A 22,134-nucleotide genomic window follows, 5' to 3' on the forward strand; every position below is an offset into this window, starting at 1 on the left:
ATGATTTATGGGCAAGGGGAATCGGTACCCATTCAAGGGGAACCGATACCCCTTCAAACGAACAAAAATTTCCAGAATGTCATGAGGGAATCGATACCCCCTTAGTAGGGAACCGATTCCCCCTAAAGGAAAAATGTGAATATTGGTTTAATAAGTTCGTTTAAGTTGCTAGTATCCAATTACAAGGTGTAGGTATCTAATGATTGCCTCAAAATGTACATTTATGTAGATTCTGCGCGTAAAGCAATTCCGGAACATTTGGCAAGTAAGATCGATCAAGGGAAAGATAAGAGATTGGAATTGACTAGTGAGGCCAAGGTGAGTGCATACTAGTGACATGTAGTGTTTAATGGAAATAAGACTTGCGATGAGTCTATTTCCTAGAGTAATATGCATGAAGTCATAGACATGATTATGTGTTGGTTATGACTATATGTGATTATATGTATTACATTGATTGTATGTATGCATGACTAAAGATAATGATATGCTTTGTATATGCTATATGATTTATGTAAGATTTTATTATGTAATAATGGAAGAACATGGAATAAGTTATATGATAGAGTTATAAGAAATGAAATGAACATGAGAGAATAAGATAATCAAGTATAGGTCATATGATATGATATAAGTGATTATACGAGAAATGTTAGGAGACTCTAAGAGAATAGTATGAATTCGAGGGCATAAATAAGGATACATAAGTTATATAGAGAAGATTGATAAATTAAAGGAAACTATGGTTTATGTTTAAAGTGAAGAGCTACAAAGTTTTATTAAAGAGTATTGTGGAAGTCATGAGAAATTGAACTAAATAAATAGATGGTTTATGTGAGTAAAAAGGGAAAATGATATAAAATAAGTTATGAAATTATAGGAATATAGGAGATAATTCAAGAGATGTAGGGAAATAGAAATAAATGTTTATTAAGGGTCATAGGAGAACAAATATATGTAATATGATAATGAAATATAAGACTATGTGGATACATGGTTATGAGATAAAATATGTAATAATAGGAAAATATGATGAAAGTGAGTTTATAAGAAGTGATATGAACTAGGTAAACATGGGTAACAGTATATGCATAATGGAAACATGACTTGGACAAGTACCTAGTGGTATGATTTATTATGAAAATTAGTATAATGGAGCTATATGAAAAGATTATAATGAATATATGAAATTGAATTAAGTAAAGAGATTAAATTAGTACCTAAATAAAAATACTATTAAATGATATATGTTTAGAAATACGACATAATTTATAATCTAAGGAAATACAAAGAAATAGAGCATAAGGTAGATAATATGATATCCGTTATTATATATCTATATGATATATGTCATCAGGTAATATGAAAGGACTCTGAAAATTGATATAAGCTATGAGAAAGTGTTCTAGGTGTTTCTATGTGTTATATGAAGCATATATGATCATATGTGAATAAGATATGATATGTATGTTTATATGAATATCTGAGAAATGATCTAAGCTATATGATATGATATATGTGATTATGTGCACTTTGGGATATATGTTATATGATATGGATCTATGTAACTACGTGAGAAAGTATATAAGCTATGTGACATGTAAATGTGACTCATATGAAAATGTTCTATGAGTAATTGAACTATGTGTTATGTGAAATGATAAGTATAAAAGAAAATGCCCATGTTATGTATCTTGAGAGCTAGGGGTATAGTTGGCATGCCAAGAGTTGAGGGTCTACGCGGTCCTTTGGGACATATGTATTCTTTGGAACATGTGTGAAGTCTGGTGAGACACATACTTGATCCTTGGCATATGTATATGATTCTTAAGGAATGATATGTGGTCCTTCGGGACATATATATATATTCTTTGGAACATGTGTGAAGTCTGGTGAGACACATACTTGATCCCTAATATATATATATGATTCTTAAGGAATGATATGTAGTCCTTATGGACATTATTATATGGCACTACGATGCAATTCTACGCGGCACTCCGGTGCAATTCTACATTGCACTTCGGTGCAATTATACGAGCTGTGGTGACAGCATAGTGCACAACCTCTATAGACTCACATATCTATAGTTCTCACATGTGTACATGGGTTTTAAAAAGAGAACATAATTTGATATAATGATATGTGTATTTTTCGTGACATGGTAGAAGTGCATATATGTCTTGGTGATATGAGAACAATGTATGTGATATATGTATATGATTTGTGATATGATGTGTGCATGATATGATATATGTGTGATAGGGGTTATGGTATCTGTTACATAATATGCATGAATATATGTTGATGTATATGTAAATGAGTTGTATAATTTGATAGCATAAAACAATCATGCATGATTAGTGGGTATGAATTCCATTAGATGTGTTTTCTTTATGCCTCACTAAGTCTTCGACTTAGCGTGTGATTGTTTCACACGTAGGTTTCGAGAAGAGTAAAGAGTAATGCGGAGCAAGACAGGTCAGTTCTCCTTACCAAATGTCAGATCAGAAAATATATATACTGTATATAGAGTGTAGTTGGCATGTAGTCTAAAGATATAAATTGTATGAACTCTGATATATATTTTGTAAACGTTTTGAATAAGTTAAATGTTATCAAAGTTTTTAAATTACTCACTATTTTATACGAATAAATGTTTGAAAAGTCAATGTGACACTTCGGACTCGTATCCGGATCGGATACGGGTTGGGGGTGTTACACTAAGGGTTCAACGGTCAAAATATTTTAATTTTACACTTGATGCACCGATGCACCATGGGTATGCATCGATGTACAGACTCTCCCAACTGATTTCATTAATTGTTTTCACACTTAAACGACTATATTGACTCCACTAACCATCCTCAATGTTCAGAATCATTTGAAAGAGTATTTAAACAAGTTCTGAAGCCATTGATCAATAACAAGAAAGAAGAAATCATAGAGAAACAAGAGAGAAAGCATCAAACATCAAGTTTGTGCAATTCAAGCCAAATTTCCTTTCAATATTCATTTTGCTTTCAAGAACACAATTTGTGCTCGATTGTAATTATCTTTGAGTGTTCTTATCTTGTTCCAGAATTGTGCAAACATATTTTCCTTGTGAGGTTTTTCATTAAGTTAGCGAATTTGTAATTTTCTCTTTGAGAAAGAGTGTTCTCAAGAATTGGAGTATATTCTTGAGAGAGTTGTAAGGTTATCTCTTTGGCCTCAAAAGAAATAACAAATTAGTGAATTTGTTGGAAAATCCTTAGTGTGGATAGCTATGGTAGTGGACGTAGACTTTGGTTAAGAAAGTCTAACCACTCTAAATTGTTGTGCAACTTCTTTCAATTTTCTGCAAAAAACTTCCACCAATTTTTAAATTGCCAATTCACCCCCTCTTGGCCGATTCCATCGATCGATTAACTCAACATATCACTGGTAAGATAGTCGGATAAATTTTCTGTTGTGATATATGGCGTAATGGTGATCCCAATAACCACCCATACTCATACAAACTAGGCTAGGCCACTATTGGTTATTAAATTAATAAATTTATATTTTAAATATATATAGAAGAGATCCTAAATCCCCAAAAATCATATTTCCCCTATATGCATCAAACCAAAATCCCTAATTTTTCTAAGTTATTCTCTATTATCGTCAACCCTAAAATAATCAGCATTCAACCAACCATGATCGACTATTGGAGGGTTTATCGTCGTCTTCTGATCAAAATTTTGTTGATAACTTATTAAGAATCAAAATTATTAATTGTAAAAAGGTCATCGATTGCTCGTCGACAAAATATGGGTTCTCTATGGGTTTTTGATATTTCGTCACCGATGACCCGGAGGTGTTCGACATTGCCAAAACTAGTGATATCCACTCAACTTTCCAAGTCCACCGATGGTCATGGTGCAAGTTCTACCGTCACCGTGGAGGAGATCAGAGCATGGAGGTTTCAATCAATCGTAAAAGTTCATTTTTGCCGCACCCTATCGAGAACCAAGCCTACCAAGAGACTCTAAATCACGGGATCTTTGATTCTGACATGATTTGATCAAAGGAGTTACATTTAGGGCCATTAGAGCAACTCAAAATAAAATACCGAAAAAACAAAAATTTCTCTAAACCATATAAAACAGTAATAAAATAAAATAACAGAGTAAGCGGAAAGTATATCTAGATACTCTCAAATTGTCGAAATGTCTTCCAACTTAACTTCTGAAGTTCGAGTATCCATCACATTAGTTAAGAAAGCTTAAGAACCTTGTAACAACAACTTCTTGACAGTTACTACTGAAATCACATTAAACTATAGATTTACCTTTTTATCAACCATTATGATCTCAGAACCTTTCAAGTCCTTTAGAACTAATCATTTTAAGGAGCAATTCGTTATAACATGGTAGAAGAATAAGCAACCCATACCCAAAATTATTTCAAATTCTTTGAAAAGTAACTCTAATTCAATTCGTTGAGAACTAAGTTCCTTGAATCTTCAAATGACAGTTCTTACGGATATGACTTACCCTCGTACTTTGGCCTAAAGAGTTAATTGCTACTATATCACTCAAAATATATTCTAACATAATATCTTTCCATCTATTTAAATTAGTTCTTATGTAAGAGTGCGTAGGACCAGGATCAATCAACACAAATTTGAGTTTATCAAAAATATAAAACGTGCTTGTTATGATTTTTTTATCCCGATCCACATTGGTCCTATTGTGGGTGTGATATTCACGCCGGGAAATAGATTCCGATGGTCCTTTTGATTTACCCCTATCTATGCCTCTCAGAGACTTAGCAGTAGATCTTTTAGTCTGCATTGGTCTTTCTTCTGAAATCATGGGATAATCTCGAATATAGTGACTAGTATTTCTGTATTTATAACAAGCTCCCTTAATAACTCGACACACTTCAGGATGATTTTTGCCACAAATATCATCTGCTCGATACTGACTCTTAGATAGTCTATCTTTGTAACATCCTCAATACCGGGTTAGTGACCAAATTGTAAATTTCAGAAATTGGTGATTAAAGTAGGATAATTGAATAGTTTAATGATTTATTGGAAATATAATGAAGGTTATTTAGTAATTATTGAATGAATTAAAAGGTAAAATGGTTAATTGATAAGTAAGATTTTTATATTCCTTTTATAAGATAAGGAACCATGTGGGAATGAGAGAATTATCCAGAGTTTTCTTTCTTCTTCTTCCTCCTCCCGTATCTCCAAGCTCAAAGGTGAGTTTCTTTGTTTATGGATTAATTGTTGATTTTAAGGTTGGGTTTTGATTATTAGATGATAACTAAGCTTAAGGAAATCTTAAGTTATCTTAAAATCAAAGTATGATAGAGTTAGGAGGGATTAAAGATTTGAGGTTCTTGGGTGAAATATTGAAATAGAGTTCATAACTAGAGTTGAAAGTTAAATTTGACTTGTCAAGGGTCTAATTAAGAAGTTAGAAGCCATATAATTGGAATCAAAACATATTGCAAAGTTGGTTTAATTCTTGAGTTACATATGAGGAGTAGAATTTTGAAGTTAAAGATGGTTTATATGGATATAAATTGGTTTAAGCATGTGTATAAGAGTTGAGAAGATGAAAGGGGATGAAAGATGAAGCATTTGAGTTGATTTGAGTAGATTTTTGGGCTTAAAAATGAATTCTGGGCTATGTGCATCGGTGCACATTCAATGTGCACCGATGCATCAAGGGTAAATCTCCAGAAATTGTTCAGTGTGTATTGATGCACAGGAAGTGCATCGATGCACCTCTTAAAAATGAAAACATCGAAAGTGATTGGTGTATCGATGCATGGGTAGTGCATCGATGCACATGTTAAGGGATGCATCGGTACACTGTAGAATGCATCGATGCACTTCAAGGGGAAATAGAAATAGACATTTCTTTTGGTCTAAGAAATGATAGATTAGAATATATCAATTGGATACTGATATGTATCAATGTATGATTATATAGATATCGAGCACGAACAAGTTCCAGCATGATTATCAAGTCAAGATTTGATCGAAATAAAGGAAATCATAAAAGTGGATTAGAACTTAGTGAGGCCAAGGTGAGTGCATATTAGATAGTGTGTTATGTTTAATGGAAATAAGACTTGTGACAAGTCTATTTCCTATAGTAGAATGCATGAACTCATTAATATGAGCATATGTTTGACATGATACACGTGTGTTATTAATTATCGCATATGTTAAATGATATATGTGAATACAAGTTTATATAATACATGATTAATGTATATAGTATATATAAACACAGGATGATATGAAAAAGGATATAAGAGTATTATGTGATTTATAGAAAACATATGTGAATAATAAATAGCAATGATATACATGTTATATGAATACAAGAGAAGTGTTATAAGTTACGTGATAGATGCATATGAAATCATATGAGCTTTTATGATATATGATATGAAAGTGTACATGTGAAAATATACAAATGAAAATGCCTATGTTATATGTCACGAGAGCTATAGGTATAGTTGGCATGCCAAGAGTCGAGGGTCTACGCGGTCCTTCGGGACATATAGTGATCCTTTGGGATATTTCATAGTGGTCCTTCGGGACAAATTCATAGCCCCTAGTAGAACCCCATACGAGCTGTGGTGACAACATAGTGCACAACCTCAATAGACTCACATGTCTATAGTTCTCACAGATGTATATAGGCGAACAAAGAGATAACAATAAATATATATATTACATGTAAAGTATATGCTTTTGTGATATGAATTGTATTATATGATATATGAGATGATGTGTATATTGCTTGATTAATTGAATCATATGTGGTTTAAAAGAATGAATATATGAGTATATGATTATGAGACATAAATGATAAGAATATGGATAGTGGAATAAGGTTAGTAATGGAAATAGTGTGAGATATGTATATGTGTATATTACATTGTATGTAATGTTAAATTGTTTTGGTATGACATCATGAGATGATGTGTTCCTGCATGTTTAAATAATTAGAGTTCTTTTATAAATGTAATGCCTCACTAAGTCAGCGACTTAGCGTGTGATTGTTTCACACGTAGGTATGAGAAACGAGAGTGGAATAGCGAGAAGCAAGACATGCCAATATTTTCCTTACGATGATCAGATCAGAAACATATTAAACATATGTATTTTGTTTATAGAGTTAGTTGACATGTAGTTACAAGATTTTAAATTGAATATGCTCTGATAGTTTTAAAGAACAATTTAATTGTAATTATTAATGTAAAATACTCATTTTCTTAAATGATGAAATTAAGATTTTAGTGGATTTGTAAAGAATAGAGTTTTGAAAAGTCAATGTGACACCTCGGACTCGGATGCGTGTTAGGGGTGTTACAATCTTTATCAGCAACAACAGTTTGAGCTTACTTATATTTTCCAGGATTCACTCATTTTTTAGTAGATGCATCAGACACTGATCTATCTTGATAATGAGAACCTCTACCTCATTTAGACTGAAATGAAGCTATAGGTGCTCTCGATCTCTTTGATGGTTGCATTCTTTAATCAACAATCTTCTCAATTTGTGTCTGTAATATCGCTTTGGTTTTGTTCACTACTTCTTAAAAGGTTGGCAAATTCAATGTCAATATTAACTCTTTCAGTCTCGATCTTAAACATTCGATAAACCAATCACAATGAGCCTTTTCATTTGGAATTAACTTTGTCACAAATCGTCTCAATTTGTTGAACTCACACTTGTACTCATAAATGGTTCGATTTCCCTGTTTCATATTAAGAAATTCTTATCCCCAATATATTTATTCTTAAATTCCTCCTGAAAGAATTGACAGTCATATTCCCTAGAGGAACATGCATAGTGGCATTTGTTCACCAAACTCGAGCCTGCCCTCTAAGTAATGACACAACTCCGTTTAATTTTTCTCATTAGTGCAATGAAAACCATCTGGCATAATCTTTACATTATTTAACCAAAGATTGGAAGCTAAAGTACTTCATCATATTCTACTTTGAACTCGGGAGCTCTTAAACTTTTTAATTATTTCTCAATATATATTCGAGGAGGCGGAGGAGCTGGTGGCTGAAATCGTGTCAGTATCATATCCAGTATCTGAAAGAAGGTCCTTTGATCTTGTATAGGAATCCCTAGTTGTGTCAGTGCTCTTCCTTATTCAAAATGAGCAGGAGGCTCATGATTGATCTCATTGCTTACGCTATTGGTTCCTTCCGGAACCTTCTATTCAGTAGCTCAACGTGAGCCTTCCGTTTCAGACATCTAAGACAAACATATACCAATTTAAATCAATAAGGAACAACATCAATCAAGATCATATAGACACCATATCGGTAATATTGACATCCTAGTGGCATGTACACAATTTTCACTTAAAAACAAACTAGGTTTAGGCCTAGAATCGACTAAATTTATAACTCTGATATCAATAAATGTAACACCAGTTTTCTTATCAAACCTGAATATGAGTTAGAGATGTCAAATCAACTATTTAAAATCTTTCCTATTTTAAAATTGATAAATTTTTTGTTCTTTTAAAATGATCGAATTAATATCAATCATTGAAAATATTTAATCGCATAAAACTAAAATATAATATTTTAACATCTAAATCAAATCCGATTTCAGGAAGCAACATGGTAGTTCAATATTGTTTCATATAAGAAGTAAAACCGTATATTTTAAAATTATCCCGATGGTGACTAAAATATAATTTAATAAATTACTGACATACAAACTAATAATTATACATACTATGTAACACCCCCAACCCGTATCCAACTCGGATCCGAGTCCTAGGGGTCACATTGACTTTTCAAACATTTATAGAACTATTCAGAGCATATTCAATTTAAAACTCTTGTAACTACATGCCCACTAACTCTATAAACAAAATATATTTGTTCAATATGTTTCTGATCTGATCATCATAAGGAAAATACTGACCTGTCTTGCACCTCGCTACATCCACTCTCGCTTCTCATACCTACGTGTGAAACAATCACACGCTAAGTCTATGACTTAGTGAGGCATTAACGTAAAAGAGTAACTTGAACTTTTTAAACATGCATATACATATCATCTCATGCTATCACACACACAATAAAACTTCATATATAATTAACTGTACGTAGATACACATCATTCGTCATTTCCATCGTTAATCTTATTCTATTATCCATAGTATTATCATTTATATAATTTAAACGTATCTTTTTATACCTAACCTTTTTATCAACATATGACTCATTCAAACCACACACATTTCATCGTATCAATCATATAACACAGTTCATATCACCAAAAGCATATACTTCATAAGTACTATGTTCATTGTTATCCTTTGTTTAGCCCATGTACACTTTTGAGAACTATAGTTATGTGAGTCTATTGAGGTTGTGCACTAATGTTGTCACCACATCTAATATAAATGCACCGAAGTGCCACGTAGAATTGCACTGTAGTGCCGCGTAGAAATGCACCAGAGTGCCATGTAAGATTGTCCCTAAGGACCACGTAGAAAATTCCTTAAGAATCATATACATATGCCAAGGATCAAGTATGTGTCTCAGAAGACCTCACACATGTTCCAAAGAATACATATATGTCCCGAAGGACCGCGTAGACCCTCGACTCTTGGCATGCCAACTATACCCCTAGTTCTCATGACACATAACATGGGCATTATCATTTATGTCATTTACATATTCATATATTCACATAGTTCACTTACGCGTAGAAAATTTTCATATAATTCACATTTACATGTCACATAGCTTATATTCTTTTTCACGTAGTCACATAGATCCATGTCATATAACATGTATCCAAAGTGCATAGAATCGCGTAGATCATATCATATAGCTTAAATCATTTCTTAGATGTTCCTGTAAACCTACATATCATATCTTGTTCACATATAATCATATATACTTCATATAGCACATAAAAACACTTATAACACTTCCACATAGCTTATATCAATTTTCCGAGTCCTTTCATATTACTTGATAACATATATCATATATGTATATAATAACTTATGTCATATCATCTACCTTATGCTTCATTTCTTTGTATTCCCTTAGATTATATAAACTATGTTGTATTTCTAAACATATATCATTTAATAGTATTTTATTTATATATTAATTTAATCTATTTACTTAATTCAATTTCAGATATTCCTTATGACCTTTTCATATAGCTCCATAAATCTTTAGCATATAACTTATCTTATATATCCGTATCTTCCTTTTTATATTCAAGTTTCCTAATTGATATACTATTCCCATTTCATTCTATAATTCAATCTTATTTAGTTCCCTTAACTCTCATTAACTCAAAAAGCTCTATTATACTAATTCTCATAATGGTTCATACCACTATGTACTTGTCCAACTCATGTTTCTATTAAGCATATAATGTTACACATGTTTACCTAGTTCCTATCACTTCTCATGAACTCACTTTCATCATATTTTCCTATTATTACATATTTTATCTCATAACCGTGTATTCACATAGTCTTATATTTCATTATCATATGACTTATATTTTTTCTCCTATAACTCTTCATAGACATCTATTTCCATTTCCATATATCACTTGACTGATCTTCTATATTGCTATAATTTCATAACTTATTTTATATTCTCTCATTAACACTTAATAGTGTTTTTACATAAACCATATAGCACATACAAAACATATCAATTCATATAATCAAACATACATACACTTTATGTTGTTAACATACTTATGATCAAGACTTAATGAACTATTACTATATGAAATAGACTTATCACAAGTCCAATTTCCATATAATCTTATAGAAATAAACTGCACTCACCTGGCCTCACGAAGTTCCGATCCGCTTTTATGATTTCCTTTCTTTCGATCGAATCTTAACTTGATGATCATTCCAGAACTTGTTCGTGTTTGATATCTACATAATCACATATTGATACATATCAGTATCCAATTGATATGCTCTAATCTATCATTTCTTAGACCAAAAGAAATGTCTATTTCAATTTCCCCTTGAAGTGTATCGAGGTATTCTTTAACATGTGCATCGATGCACTACCCATGCATCGATACACAAATTACCTTCGATGTTTTCATTTTAAGGGGATGTATCGATGCACTCCTTATGCATCGATGCACTAACTGCATTCGATATTTCCATTTTAATGGGTGCATCGATGCACTTCCTGTGCATCGATACACTCTGAACAATTTCTGAAGATTTACCCTTGATGCATCGGTGCACATTGAATGTGCAGCGATGCATATGACCCAGAATTCATTTTTAAGCCCGAAAATCTACTCAAATCAACTCAACTGCTTCATCTTTCATCCTCTTTCATGTTCTTAACTCATATACACATGCTTAAACCAATTTATATCCATATAAACCATATTTAACCTCAAACTTCTATCATCCTTATGAAATTTAAGAATCATACTAAATTTTCAACAGGTTCTAAATCCACTTTTAACACTTCATATTCCTTAATTTAACCATTTCCAAGTCAAATTCAACTTAAAATTCTATTAACTCCTTTTATTTCAAGAATTCACTTAAAAACTCATTTTACTTACTCTCTCATAACTCCATCATCCTCATTTTTTAAGATAATTTAAGCTTTCCTTAAGCTTAATTATCATCCAATAATCATAAACCAACTTTTATTTCAACATATAATCAGCTAACCACAAAACTCACCTTTGCCATGATGACTCACGGCTGAAAAAGAAGAAGAGAACTCTGGAAGTTTTTATTTTTCCTTCTTTTTTCTTCCACGTGGGCTTCCTTATCTAGTAAAGGAAAAAATAAAAATCTTCCATGTCAATTGACCATTTTACCCTTTAATTCATTCCATAATTACTAAATAACTTTCATCATATTTCCAATAAATCATTGAACTATTCAACTATCATACTTTAAATCACCAATTTCTGAAACTTTACAATTTAGTCACTAACCCGGTATCGAGGATGTTACATACTAGTATTCACTTTTATGTCAGTATATGTATAATACTATAAACCAATTTATAATTATCATATCAGAGAAAACATAACACATTTAAAATACATGCCAACTAGAAAAGTCAAAAACATCAGAAGATTTCATACTGATACTAGGGAGCTGATCCTAAAAAAGTAATGTTAACTACACTTCTTGCTCTGATCGCTTCATTTTACCTATGATTGAAACCATCTCACACTAAGTATACACTTAGTGAGGCATTTATATATATAAAATGAGTATATAGATATATAAAATATCATATAAACCATACAAAAAATATCATATAATAATATATAAAATACGTAAAACAAACTTAATAAAGTCTCCCTCTCATCATACCCCTGTATAATAGCAATTCTCATATAAACATATATAATCATGTCAGAATATTCAATAAAATCATTGCTTTCAATTGTATCAGTCAACTTGAACTTTTCAATTTCATTTAATGCATAATCAATGTATGATAAATGAGAATGCATAGTACAATAGTCATTAATATCCACATATTACACTTTTAGTGCCAAACATATATACAAGTGCTATAGATATATCGATAATCGGGAATACTATAGTACCAAATTCACTTACTATGTTTTGAATTCCCTAAAGTAACAGGGTACCAAATTCACTTACCATGTACTCATTGTAGCTGCGCACAACAGTGCCAAATTCACTTACCAAGTGTGTCATGCAGCTAATGATACTCCACCTCTATGCCATAATGCACAATAGTACCAAATCCACTTACTATGTGCATGCCAATTATACCAAACAATCTCAATGTACATACAATGGGCATTTTTATCGAAGTCATATAGCTTTCATTCACCGGAAGTATCCATAGATACTCGTATATCAATTATCATATAATAATGCATTTGGCAATTCATACCCGAAATCATCTTAATATTATTTTATAAAATAGTATGAAAATAGATCAAAATACGATTTAAATACTTTTCTTTACAACATATAAGCATCATATTCATCATATGATTAACATCATAACCATTATAGGAATATAATAGAGTGGGCTCAATTTAAATATTAAAAAAGTAATTTTTGAAATTTTAGTGACCAAATTCCCTTACTATGTCTAAGAGCGATGCGTGGGGCACATGCGGTTGTCGCGCGGTGCTCGGAATTGAACCAAATTCTCCAGAATCAAAGATCTCATATTTTGAGTCACTTGGTAGGCTTTTACGAGTGGTTGAAACCTCCATGCTCTGATCTCCTTCATGGCGGTGGTGGAGCTTACACCATGAATGCCGGTGGACTCAAAATTTTTAGTGGAGATCACTGGTGCTGGCGGTGTTGAACATCTCTGACTCATCAGCAATGAAATATCAAAAACCCGTAGAGAACCCATATTTTTTCAACGAGGAATCGAGGGCCTTTTCACTATTAACGATAATGATTATCGATGAGTTATCAGTAGGGTTTTGATCAGAAGATGATGACAGACCCTCCAGTGGAGGCGGTGATGATCATTGTTGGTCGAACGATGATAGTTCAACGGTAGATGGCGATGGAGGATGGCTTGGAAAAAATTAAGGGTTTTTGGTTCATTACATAGGGAAAATCTATTTTTTAGGGATTTAAGATCTCTTCTATACATATTTAAAATATAGTTTTATTAATTTAATAACTAATAGTGTTTTAGCCTAATTGGTAGGAGTATGTATGACCATATTGCTAGACTTGGGTTCAAGCTTTTGAATTGAAAATTATTTGATTTTTCCCATTTTTATCTTTCAAGAGTCAAAGGAAAATAGGTAAACTGAGGTCTAAGGTCCCAAATTGTCTAGGAACTTGAAAACTAACCTATATTTCAAACTCTCACAATTTGGTCCCCATTTTTCTTTCAATTGACTTTCATATTTTAATACTTCTCAATTTAATCCTTTAAATAAAATTTTAGGGTGTTACCTATCGAGTCTTGTAGAGACCCATTATAGGGACTACTCTCCCAACTTTATTTGCCCCATTCGTAAATGAAAAAGTTCAAACCCCTAATCTTACTTAAAGAATCTAGTGTCTTATCCAACTAAACCAAACATAATTTTTATTGTTTGTATTATGTTATTATACATTTAATTTTCAGATAATATAAATTATATAATAGATATAAAAATAGAAGAAAATAGTATAAAATTAATAAAGGAGTCAAGTCCGGCATTGAATGAATCTTTAAGTATGAGCTTATAATAAATATTTTCTAATATGAAATCTAATATGAATGAAAAGAAAATGGATTTTATTCTATTTCTTTCAATGGAAAAAACTATTAGGTTTCTTTATAAAAAAAAATCTCTTAGACAGGCCTCAACAATGTCACAACTGTGGGCTTTGATCTATTCACTGGTATGAAAAATAACCAAAATACTATAAAAAGCCCAAACCAAAAAGAACGGAAGAAAAGCAAAACCCTAGAAAACTGTATGAAGATCAAAATTAGGGTTTTGTTTATCCATAAAGATCATTTGCAACTCAAAGGGGAAAAGGGGAGAGAGAGAGTGTGTGTAAAAGATGCCCGCAGGTCACGGTGTTCGTTCTCGAACAAGGGATTCATTCTCCAGGCCCTTTAGGAAGAAGGGTTACATTCCCCTGTCCACTTACCTCAGGACCTACAAGATCGGTGACTATGTTGACGTCAAGGTAAACGGCGCCGTTCACAAGGGTATGCCCCACAAGTTCTACCATGGCCGCACCGGTCGTGTCTGGAACGTCACCAAACGAGCTATCGGTGTTGAAGTCAACAAACAGGTACTAAAAACAATTGGGTTTGTTTCATTTTGATATGCGTTTGGATTTTGATGTGTTTGGATATGTGAAAATTTTGTAGAAATTGGGGTATATTGTATTAAATGGAAGATGTCGATTCTTTTCTCTGATTTTATTCTGCTATGGTTAATGGTAAAATTGGGTTTTTATATATGGTTGTGTTGAATTCTGGTATTTTAATGTTGGATTTGCTTAGTTACATTATATAAATGGAATGCATTCAACCTATTTAGAGAAGTAATATAGCTATGAAAGTATAAAGAATCAAAATGAACTCTTTTGGGTAAGCTTGAATTAATTTATCAGTAAGACGTGGTACAAATTCACATGATGTTTTGATTGAAATGTGTTGTATCATGCCTGCATTTTGGCTTGTGGTCATGTTCGAGCAAGATGGACTGTGCTCTCATGCCATCACTGCAAGCTTCATATATAAGATTTGAAATTGGTGTACTTCTATTAATATATCTGTCACATGAATATACGAAATCCCTTTGTGGGGTGAGCTTAGATTCTTATTACCATAAGATTTATAACAAATTTACATATTTTGTATTGAATGTGTTGTAATGTGCCTGCATTTGAGGTTGTGAACTTGTGCTCCGTCTTCTCTAAACTTTATGCCATTCCTGCCTTCATGTCATCACCACAAGCATCTTTATATTGGATATTCGAAATTGGGGTGCTTGCATTAATTTGATTGATGATTTCAGGTCGGTAACAGGATAATCAGGAAGAGGATCCATGTACGAGTGGAGCACGTACAGCCATCACGATGCGCCGAGGAATTCAAGCTGAGGAAAGTGAAGAATGATAAACTAAAAGCAGAGGCTAAGGCAAAGGGTGAAGTCATCAGCACAAAGAGACAACCAGAGGGACCTAAACCCGGTTTCATGGTGGAGGGTGCTACATTGGAAACAGTCACCCCCATTCCATATGACGTTGTTAATGATCTCAAGGGTGGTTATTAGATCTACACTTCTTTTCTTTTTGTGGTTTTTGCTGTTTTTGGAAAACATAAAGTGAACTGGAATGGGATTAGACATTTGTTTGCGTTGTTTCGTTTGAGGATACTGCCTCTGCTTTTGCTGAGATTTAATAAACGTATCGAATTTATGAGTTCGGACCAAATTTCACATTTTTCAAGTGGTGCATTAAAATGAAGATAGGTAAAGTTGTACAAAAGTAACACGATCAAGTTTTAAAAATAATATAAACTCAAGTTTTTTTTTATAGGTGGTTGTTAGTGAATTTACAAATCAAGTAGGTCTCTTGCTTCTAACACAAAATAAATATGCTCAAACTTATTTGTAAGATAGGAAAGCATATGTTAATCAGTGTTTTATGATATGTAAACGATACGTTTTATTTCATTTCATTTAAATAAATCATCGATAAATATGAATATTTTAAGAAAATTTTATGTTAAACCATTCTTAAAAATGAATAGATCTAGTTATAGTTTGAATCCCTCTACTATGCTGATTTTAGAGCTTTGATATCTAATTTGGCAAACTTAGATTCCTCTACTATTATAACATTTTTTATTAATTTCAAATTGCTAATATTGCTAGTTATTGTCGTCAAAGTTTATCCAATAGTATCTAATTGACAATCAAAAGGATCCATGTCATCAACTTTTTGAAAAGAGGATCAAAACTAGAGTAGAAAGATCAAATCATAAATTTTAGTATAATAAAGAGGTTAAAACTGCAATTAACCAAAGGAAGGAGAAACGTAAAACATAAACACTAGTTGGAAACGTACAGGAACTTTGAAAGCCGAAGGTTATTGAAGCTCAAATGACAGTTTGAGGAAGTAAAGATTATGCGGTCAGAGTTGTTAGCTTTGTAACATGTATAAAATCAACAACAAAGTTCCAACAATTTATTCCTTGTTTGAATGAACACCTTTTCACTGATCATTCATATCCCATTTTCTTAACCCTAATCGTCACCACCTTTATTTCGATATATAATCAAAGCTACGTGCTTAAAAACAACTCCATATTTCTGGGTAACCAAACAATGAAGATATCCTTAGTGATGTCTCTTCTCCTCTTGGCTTTTGCCTCAGGTTTGCATCACAATCTTTCAATTTTGTCCATTAATTTATGTATTCTGAAATCTGGTTTTGTTACAGTGTGGAGGGGTGATGGGTTAGGGCCTTCGGTGGGTATGAAGGATGGATATGCAGCAAGGATACCAGAACATACATGCCATAAGCTCATTGACAGCAACACATGTGAGTTGCAGAAATGTATGGATGAATGTTCCAAGGAACCTGCTGGTGTTGGACAGTGCAGAGACTACAATGTTTGTCGCTGCACTTATTATTGTAAGGATCCTTCCATGTGATGTGATTCCCTTTTCTTTTATGTTTCGCCCAATTACTTCGTATACATACTGGAATAAAAACCATTTACTTATCCCTATGCCACTTTATACCTTTGATTTAGAACAACACACTGTCATTAACAAATGTCACTATTTACTATAGTTGGAGCATTAATATGTGTTTTCTCGGATTCTGATTTTAGTTGCTGTTAATCTACTAAAGTTTAGAATGCATAATAATATTTTTTTTGACTAAATAGAGAATTTTATTACATTTATAAGGTAAATATCGAAATTTGAACATCTTTAACTGCTCGATTAATTGAATAATCTCAAAATACGTAATATTGTTTTAATTTCATTTATAATTTTTTTACGAATTGAATGTCGTCATGCTGTCATTATTATTATTAATAATTTATTTTTTAAAGTACATGATATTTTTTTCTATACATCAAATAATAAATCAAGGATTGAACTTGACCCTAAATTAAGGAATTGTGAAGAAAATACAATCTGATATCAAATTTATTTAATATTTTATTTTAAAAATTAAGATAACACATATTATATGTATAGTTGAAGTAAATTTTGAATAAATTATCTCATTAAAGGTCAGTAAAGGATCGGCCGGCTATGGTCGAAATCCGACGGGTAGGCTTTGAGCTCTTTTGTCAATGATAAGCTTTTGTTTTTGGGCGAAATAGAGTTAATTGCATCAAATATCCTTAAAGCATGTCCTCTATTTTAAATTGGTCCTAAATTTTTAAATATTTTAATTTTATTCTTAAATTATGATTTTCATTTAAAATTAGTCTTTAATTTTTTTAATATTTTAATTTCATCCCCCAATTATGACCTTCTTTCTAAATCAATCCTCAAACTTTTTAAACATTTCAATTTCATCCCAAACTATGTGTATATACTAATCACATCCCTTATTAGTAAAATTATTAAACCAAGTTATATTATATATGTTTGAACAAACAAAATTTAGGTTAAACTATGGTTGAAACTACATATATATTTGGATTAATTTGGGGATGGAATTGGAATACTCAAAAGTTTAGGGACTAATTTAGAAAGAGATTCATAGTTTAAGGATGAAAATAGAATATTTAAAAATTTAAGAACTAATTTGGAATGGAAATCATAATTTGAGGATAAAATTAGAATATTTAGAAGTCTAAGGACCAATTTAAGATAAAGATTATAGTTTGGGGACGCAAGCTAAGAGTGAATCCTTAACAGGAAAGAAGAAAAAATGTAAATTATATAAGTGACCATATAACAATTAATTAAGTTGACATTCGATCTTCAATGTTTATATATTACATCAATTTGATCATAATTTTAATTAATTTAATAAATGTAATCTATAATTAGATGATGACACATGTCACCACTAAATTAAGAAATATTTTATTAATTTAAATTATTTAATTTACTTTTTTTTGTCCAGATAACATGTCACTACTTTTTTTTTTTGATAAAAAAAGAAGGTTATGAATAATTTATTTGCAGCTAAAAAGGATTAAACCAATGACCTTAATCTCCCCAAGCATGCTTAAGCCATCCGCTTGAAATTGTTTTACAACACTTTGTAAAACAAAAAAAAAACTAAACGTAAAGGGATTTAAATTTGAGAATTTAAGAGAGAATGCAAGCACCTTATCAATAATTAAATCCTATATTCGATTAAAATTTACAATATTATATATATATATATATATAACCATTAAATTGAGTTTTTTTCAAATAAGAAGTAAAATTTAGATTTTTTATTTTTAAATTATTTTTTTATTTTTAAATTATTTTTTATATAATTTATTTATATATAATCATTAAATTAATTTTTTTAATATAATTAATATTTTCAATTTTATTTAATAATTATATATATATATATATATATATAAATTAAGTATATAAAGATTATTAATTATGATAAAAAACTTAAAATTTATAATTTGATTATATAAAAAAATAAATGTAGTTTAAAACCTGAATTTAAGCTTTGATAAATTTAATTTTAAAATATTAATTTAATTTTTATTTTATATCTTATATTAACTATATTTTAAAATATATGAAACGTACATATTAACAAGGCGCAAGAGAATTGTCGAGACGGTATTTCTTCTGGCGAAAATAAGTGTCGTTGCTTTCTAAATCTCGTCTCGAAAAAGTAAGTGTTTTTTTTGTATAAGATAAAACATAATTTGTAGAGTCGCCACCAATCATTTTATCGATGTGTGATTGGTCACAAAAAATGCTATGTTATTTTAATAAAATTTATAAAAATAATATTAAAATAACAAAAAATGGTCTGCTTACTAGAAAATGAGTTCGGGAGTCGGTTACGTGTAGGGAATGATTAGCATCCCCACAATGCCCAAAATTGGTACATTGTTTATTAATTAATGTCTTTACAATAAATTAACAAATTTATATTTAATTTCAATTTATAATCTCATTATTCCATATTTAATCGCATAATTTATTTAAAGAAAATTCTAAAATAGAAAATATTCCAATATTTCCAATCGAAGAGAAACTATTCCCTAAAATGTTTTAGGACGAATATTTATCTTTTCGACCGAAATAATAAAAATGTGATAATTCTTCCCAATAAATAATATTAAAATAATTTGATATAACCAAAAATAAAATAAATATTTTTATGTTTTTATAAACAAAATATTTATTCATTTTTAAATATTAAAATATGACATCTAGTTATGTTAAGACAATCCTTTCTTAATATTTAAAAATAAATATTATCATTTAATCAAATTATGAAATTGATCAAGTTATGCTTATGAATTTTTCATATATATTCATAGGACTAAAATAAAATGAATAGAAAATAAAGTGAAATAAAAGTATTGAGATATATTTGTCACAAAAAAAGATTAGAATAAAAAATATAGAAATTTAAATGCTATAATATAATTAATAAAGAATAAGACATAAAAATTAAATGAATTCTTAAATTAAAATTGCACAAAATAAAAGTATTAATATTAAAAAAATAAAAACTTGAATATAAATAAAACAACAAGGGCACAAAATATTACTATAAATAGGGACGAAAATAAATAGAAAAAAGTTAGGAGGTCATATTAAAAGTTAGTGAAATAAAAGGGATAGAAATAAAGACCAACGAATTTTGGAAACTACTCTCATGATTATCCCCTAAATTAATGACTAAAATGATAATAAAATAAAGAAAAGAGATCAAAATAAAAGAAAATAAAAATATAGTAGGAAATTTCGGAATAATTAAAAAAAATAGAGAAATCAAGGACTAAAGTGTAAATATGCGCCTAAATTAGAGGGATTATTTCGTGATTTTCCCTATTTTAAGTGAATAAAGTAATGAACTCCCAAAGTGTATGGACCTGACGTATGGTTTACCCAAAAGTTTTATAAACTTAAAACTCATCTTCTTCCTCCTTATTTCACACGTAGAACACCCTAAAGCTTTCAACTCTTCTCTTTTCTATTTATTTATTTATTTATTTATTTAACTTACTTTTTTTTGAAAATAAATAAAAATAAAATATAAAGCTGAAAAAATAAAACCAAATGTTAAAAAAACCTTTGTAGTGCTTTTTTTTCTTTTCAATTTGCTGTGTATTTCTCTTGATTTTTGTTCATTTTACATATTGTTCTGGGGTTTTTATAACCCCAGTTTACAAAAGAAGAATCAAAGATGATTTTTTTCTTTCTCATTGTATGTGTGGCTGCTGTAGAGGACCAACTGTTGTTGGTGGAAGCTGCTGGAATTTGTTGTGGTGGAGGGGGCTGCTGGGTTACTTGAAATGTGGAGGGGTTGCTGGGTTGTTTGAAACGTGGAGGGGTTGCTGGTTATGAAAGGTAAAAAATGGTGATTACAGCTGCCCCTCTTTGCTCGTTGCTGTGGAACAAAAATAGAGCAAAGACATAAAGCACCATTTTTAGCTTGAATGGTTCAAACATCTGATATATAAGTTCTTCTCATTATGAACTTTTTCACTGGGAATGTTGACGTCTCAAGTGAGGTGTCGTTGATTCAACTCCATATACGATGAATTTCTTCTTCATCTTCAGATGAGTTCTTCTTATTACAAACTCCTTCTGGCAATGTTGATGCTGGTATATCTCCATATGCGATGAACCGAGATAAGGTTGAATAATGTTGATCCCTCGAATGAGGTTCTTCTCTAAATCAACTCCATAAGTGACAAATCAAATTAAGGTTGAACAAGTCCTTCTTATTCAGACGAGTTCTTTATATTACGAACTCTATAAATCAAGAAACCCCTGAATGCTTAGATTTTTAGTTTTCAAGGAACCTTTTTTGTTAGGCTAGCTTCCTTTAACAACTATTTTGAGATAATTAGTAAACCCCTGAAGGATTGGTTTCTAAAATCTCATTTGAAAACATCATGCACTGAAGGTCTTATGGATGACCCGAAGGCTTCTTGAAAAACTTCATGCACTGAAGGTCTTATGGATGACCCGAAGGCTTTTTGAAAAACATCCTCCACTAAAGGTCTTATGGATGACCCGAAGGCTTTTTAAAAAAAATCCTGCACTGAAGGTCTTATGATGACCCGAAGGCTTTTTGAAAGCATCCTGCACTGAAGGTCTTATAGATGATCCGAAGGTTTTACAAATTACCCGGAGGTTTTAATTTTCTAGAACATTAAATGAGAAACTTTGATAATCGTTTTCTCATTTTCATGTGAAAATCATATGTGAACATCTACCTAAAGGCTTTACGGATGGCCCTAAGGACTTATCATCTTGCTCGAAAGACTGACAGATGACCCGGAGGTTTTAAGCATCATGCTCAAAAGACTAACAGATGACCCGAAGGATTTACAAAGTTATGGGAAATACTTTACTGGGTAAGAAACTTCTTACTTTTCAAGAATTTGATTTTGTAGAACATTAAATGAGAAACTTTGAA

General features: G+C 31.1%; 1 protein-coding gene across 1 annotated transcript; it reads left to right on the forward strand.

Annotated features, from left to right (window-relative positions):
• The first annotated feature begins 14,518 nt into the window (after positions 1-14,518).
• Positions 14,519-21,864, forward strand: LOC120128733 (60S ribosomal protein L21-1-like). The gene is made up of 3 exons (XM_039146363.1): positions 14,519-14,820; positions 15,552-15,842; positions 21,849-21,864. Exons 1-2 carry the CDS (start codon positions 14,584-14,586, stop codon positions 15,807-15,809), a joined length of 495 nt encoding a protein of 164 aa, XP_039002294.1. The 5' UTR covers positions 14,519-14,583; the 3' UTR covers positions 15,810-15,842; positions 21,849-21,864.
• Positions 21,865-22,134: the final 270 nt, after the last annotated feature.

The sequence above is a fragment of the Hibiscus syriacus genome, unplaced genomic scaffold, assembly GCF_006381635.1.
Source record: "Hibiscus syriacus cultivar Baekdansim isolate YM2019G1 unplaced genomic scaffold, ASM638163v2 tig00110482_pilon, whole genome shotgun sequence".
NCBI classification, from domain to species: Eukaryota; Viridiplantae; Streptophyta; class Magnoliopsida; order Malvales; family Malvaceae; genus Hibiscus; species Hibiscus syriacus.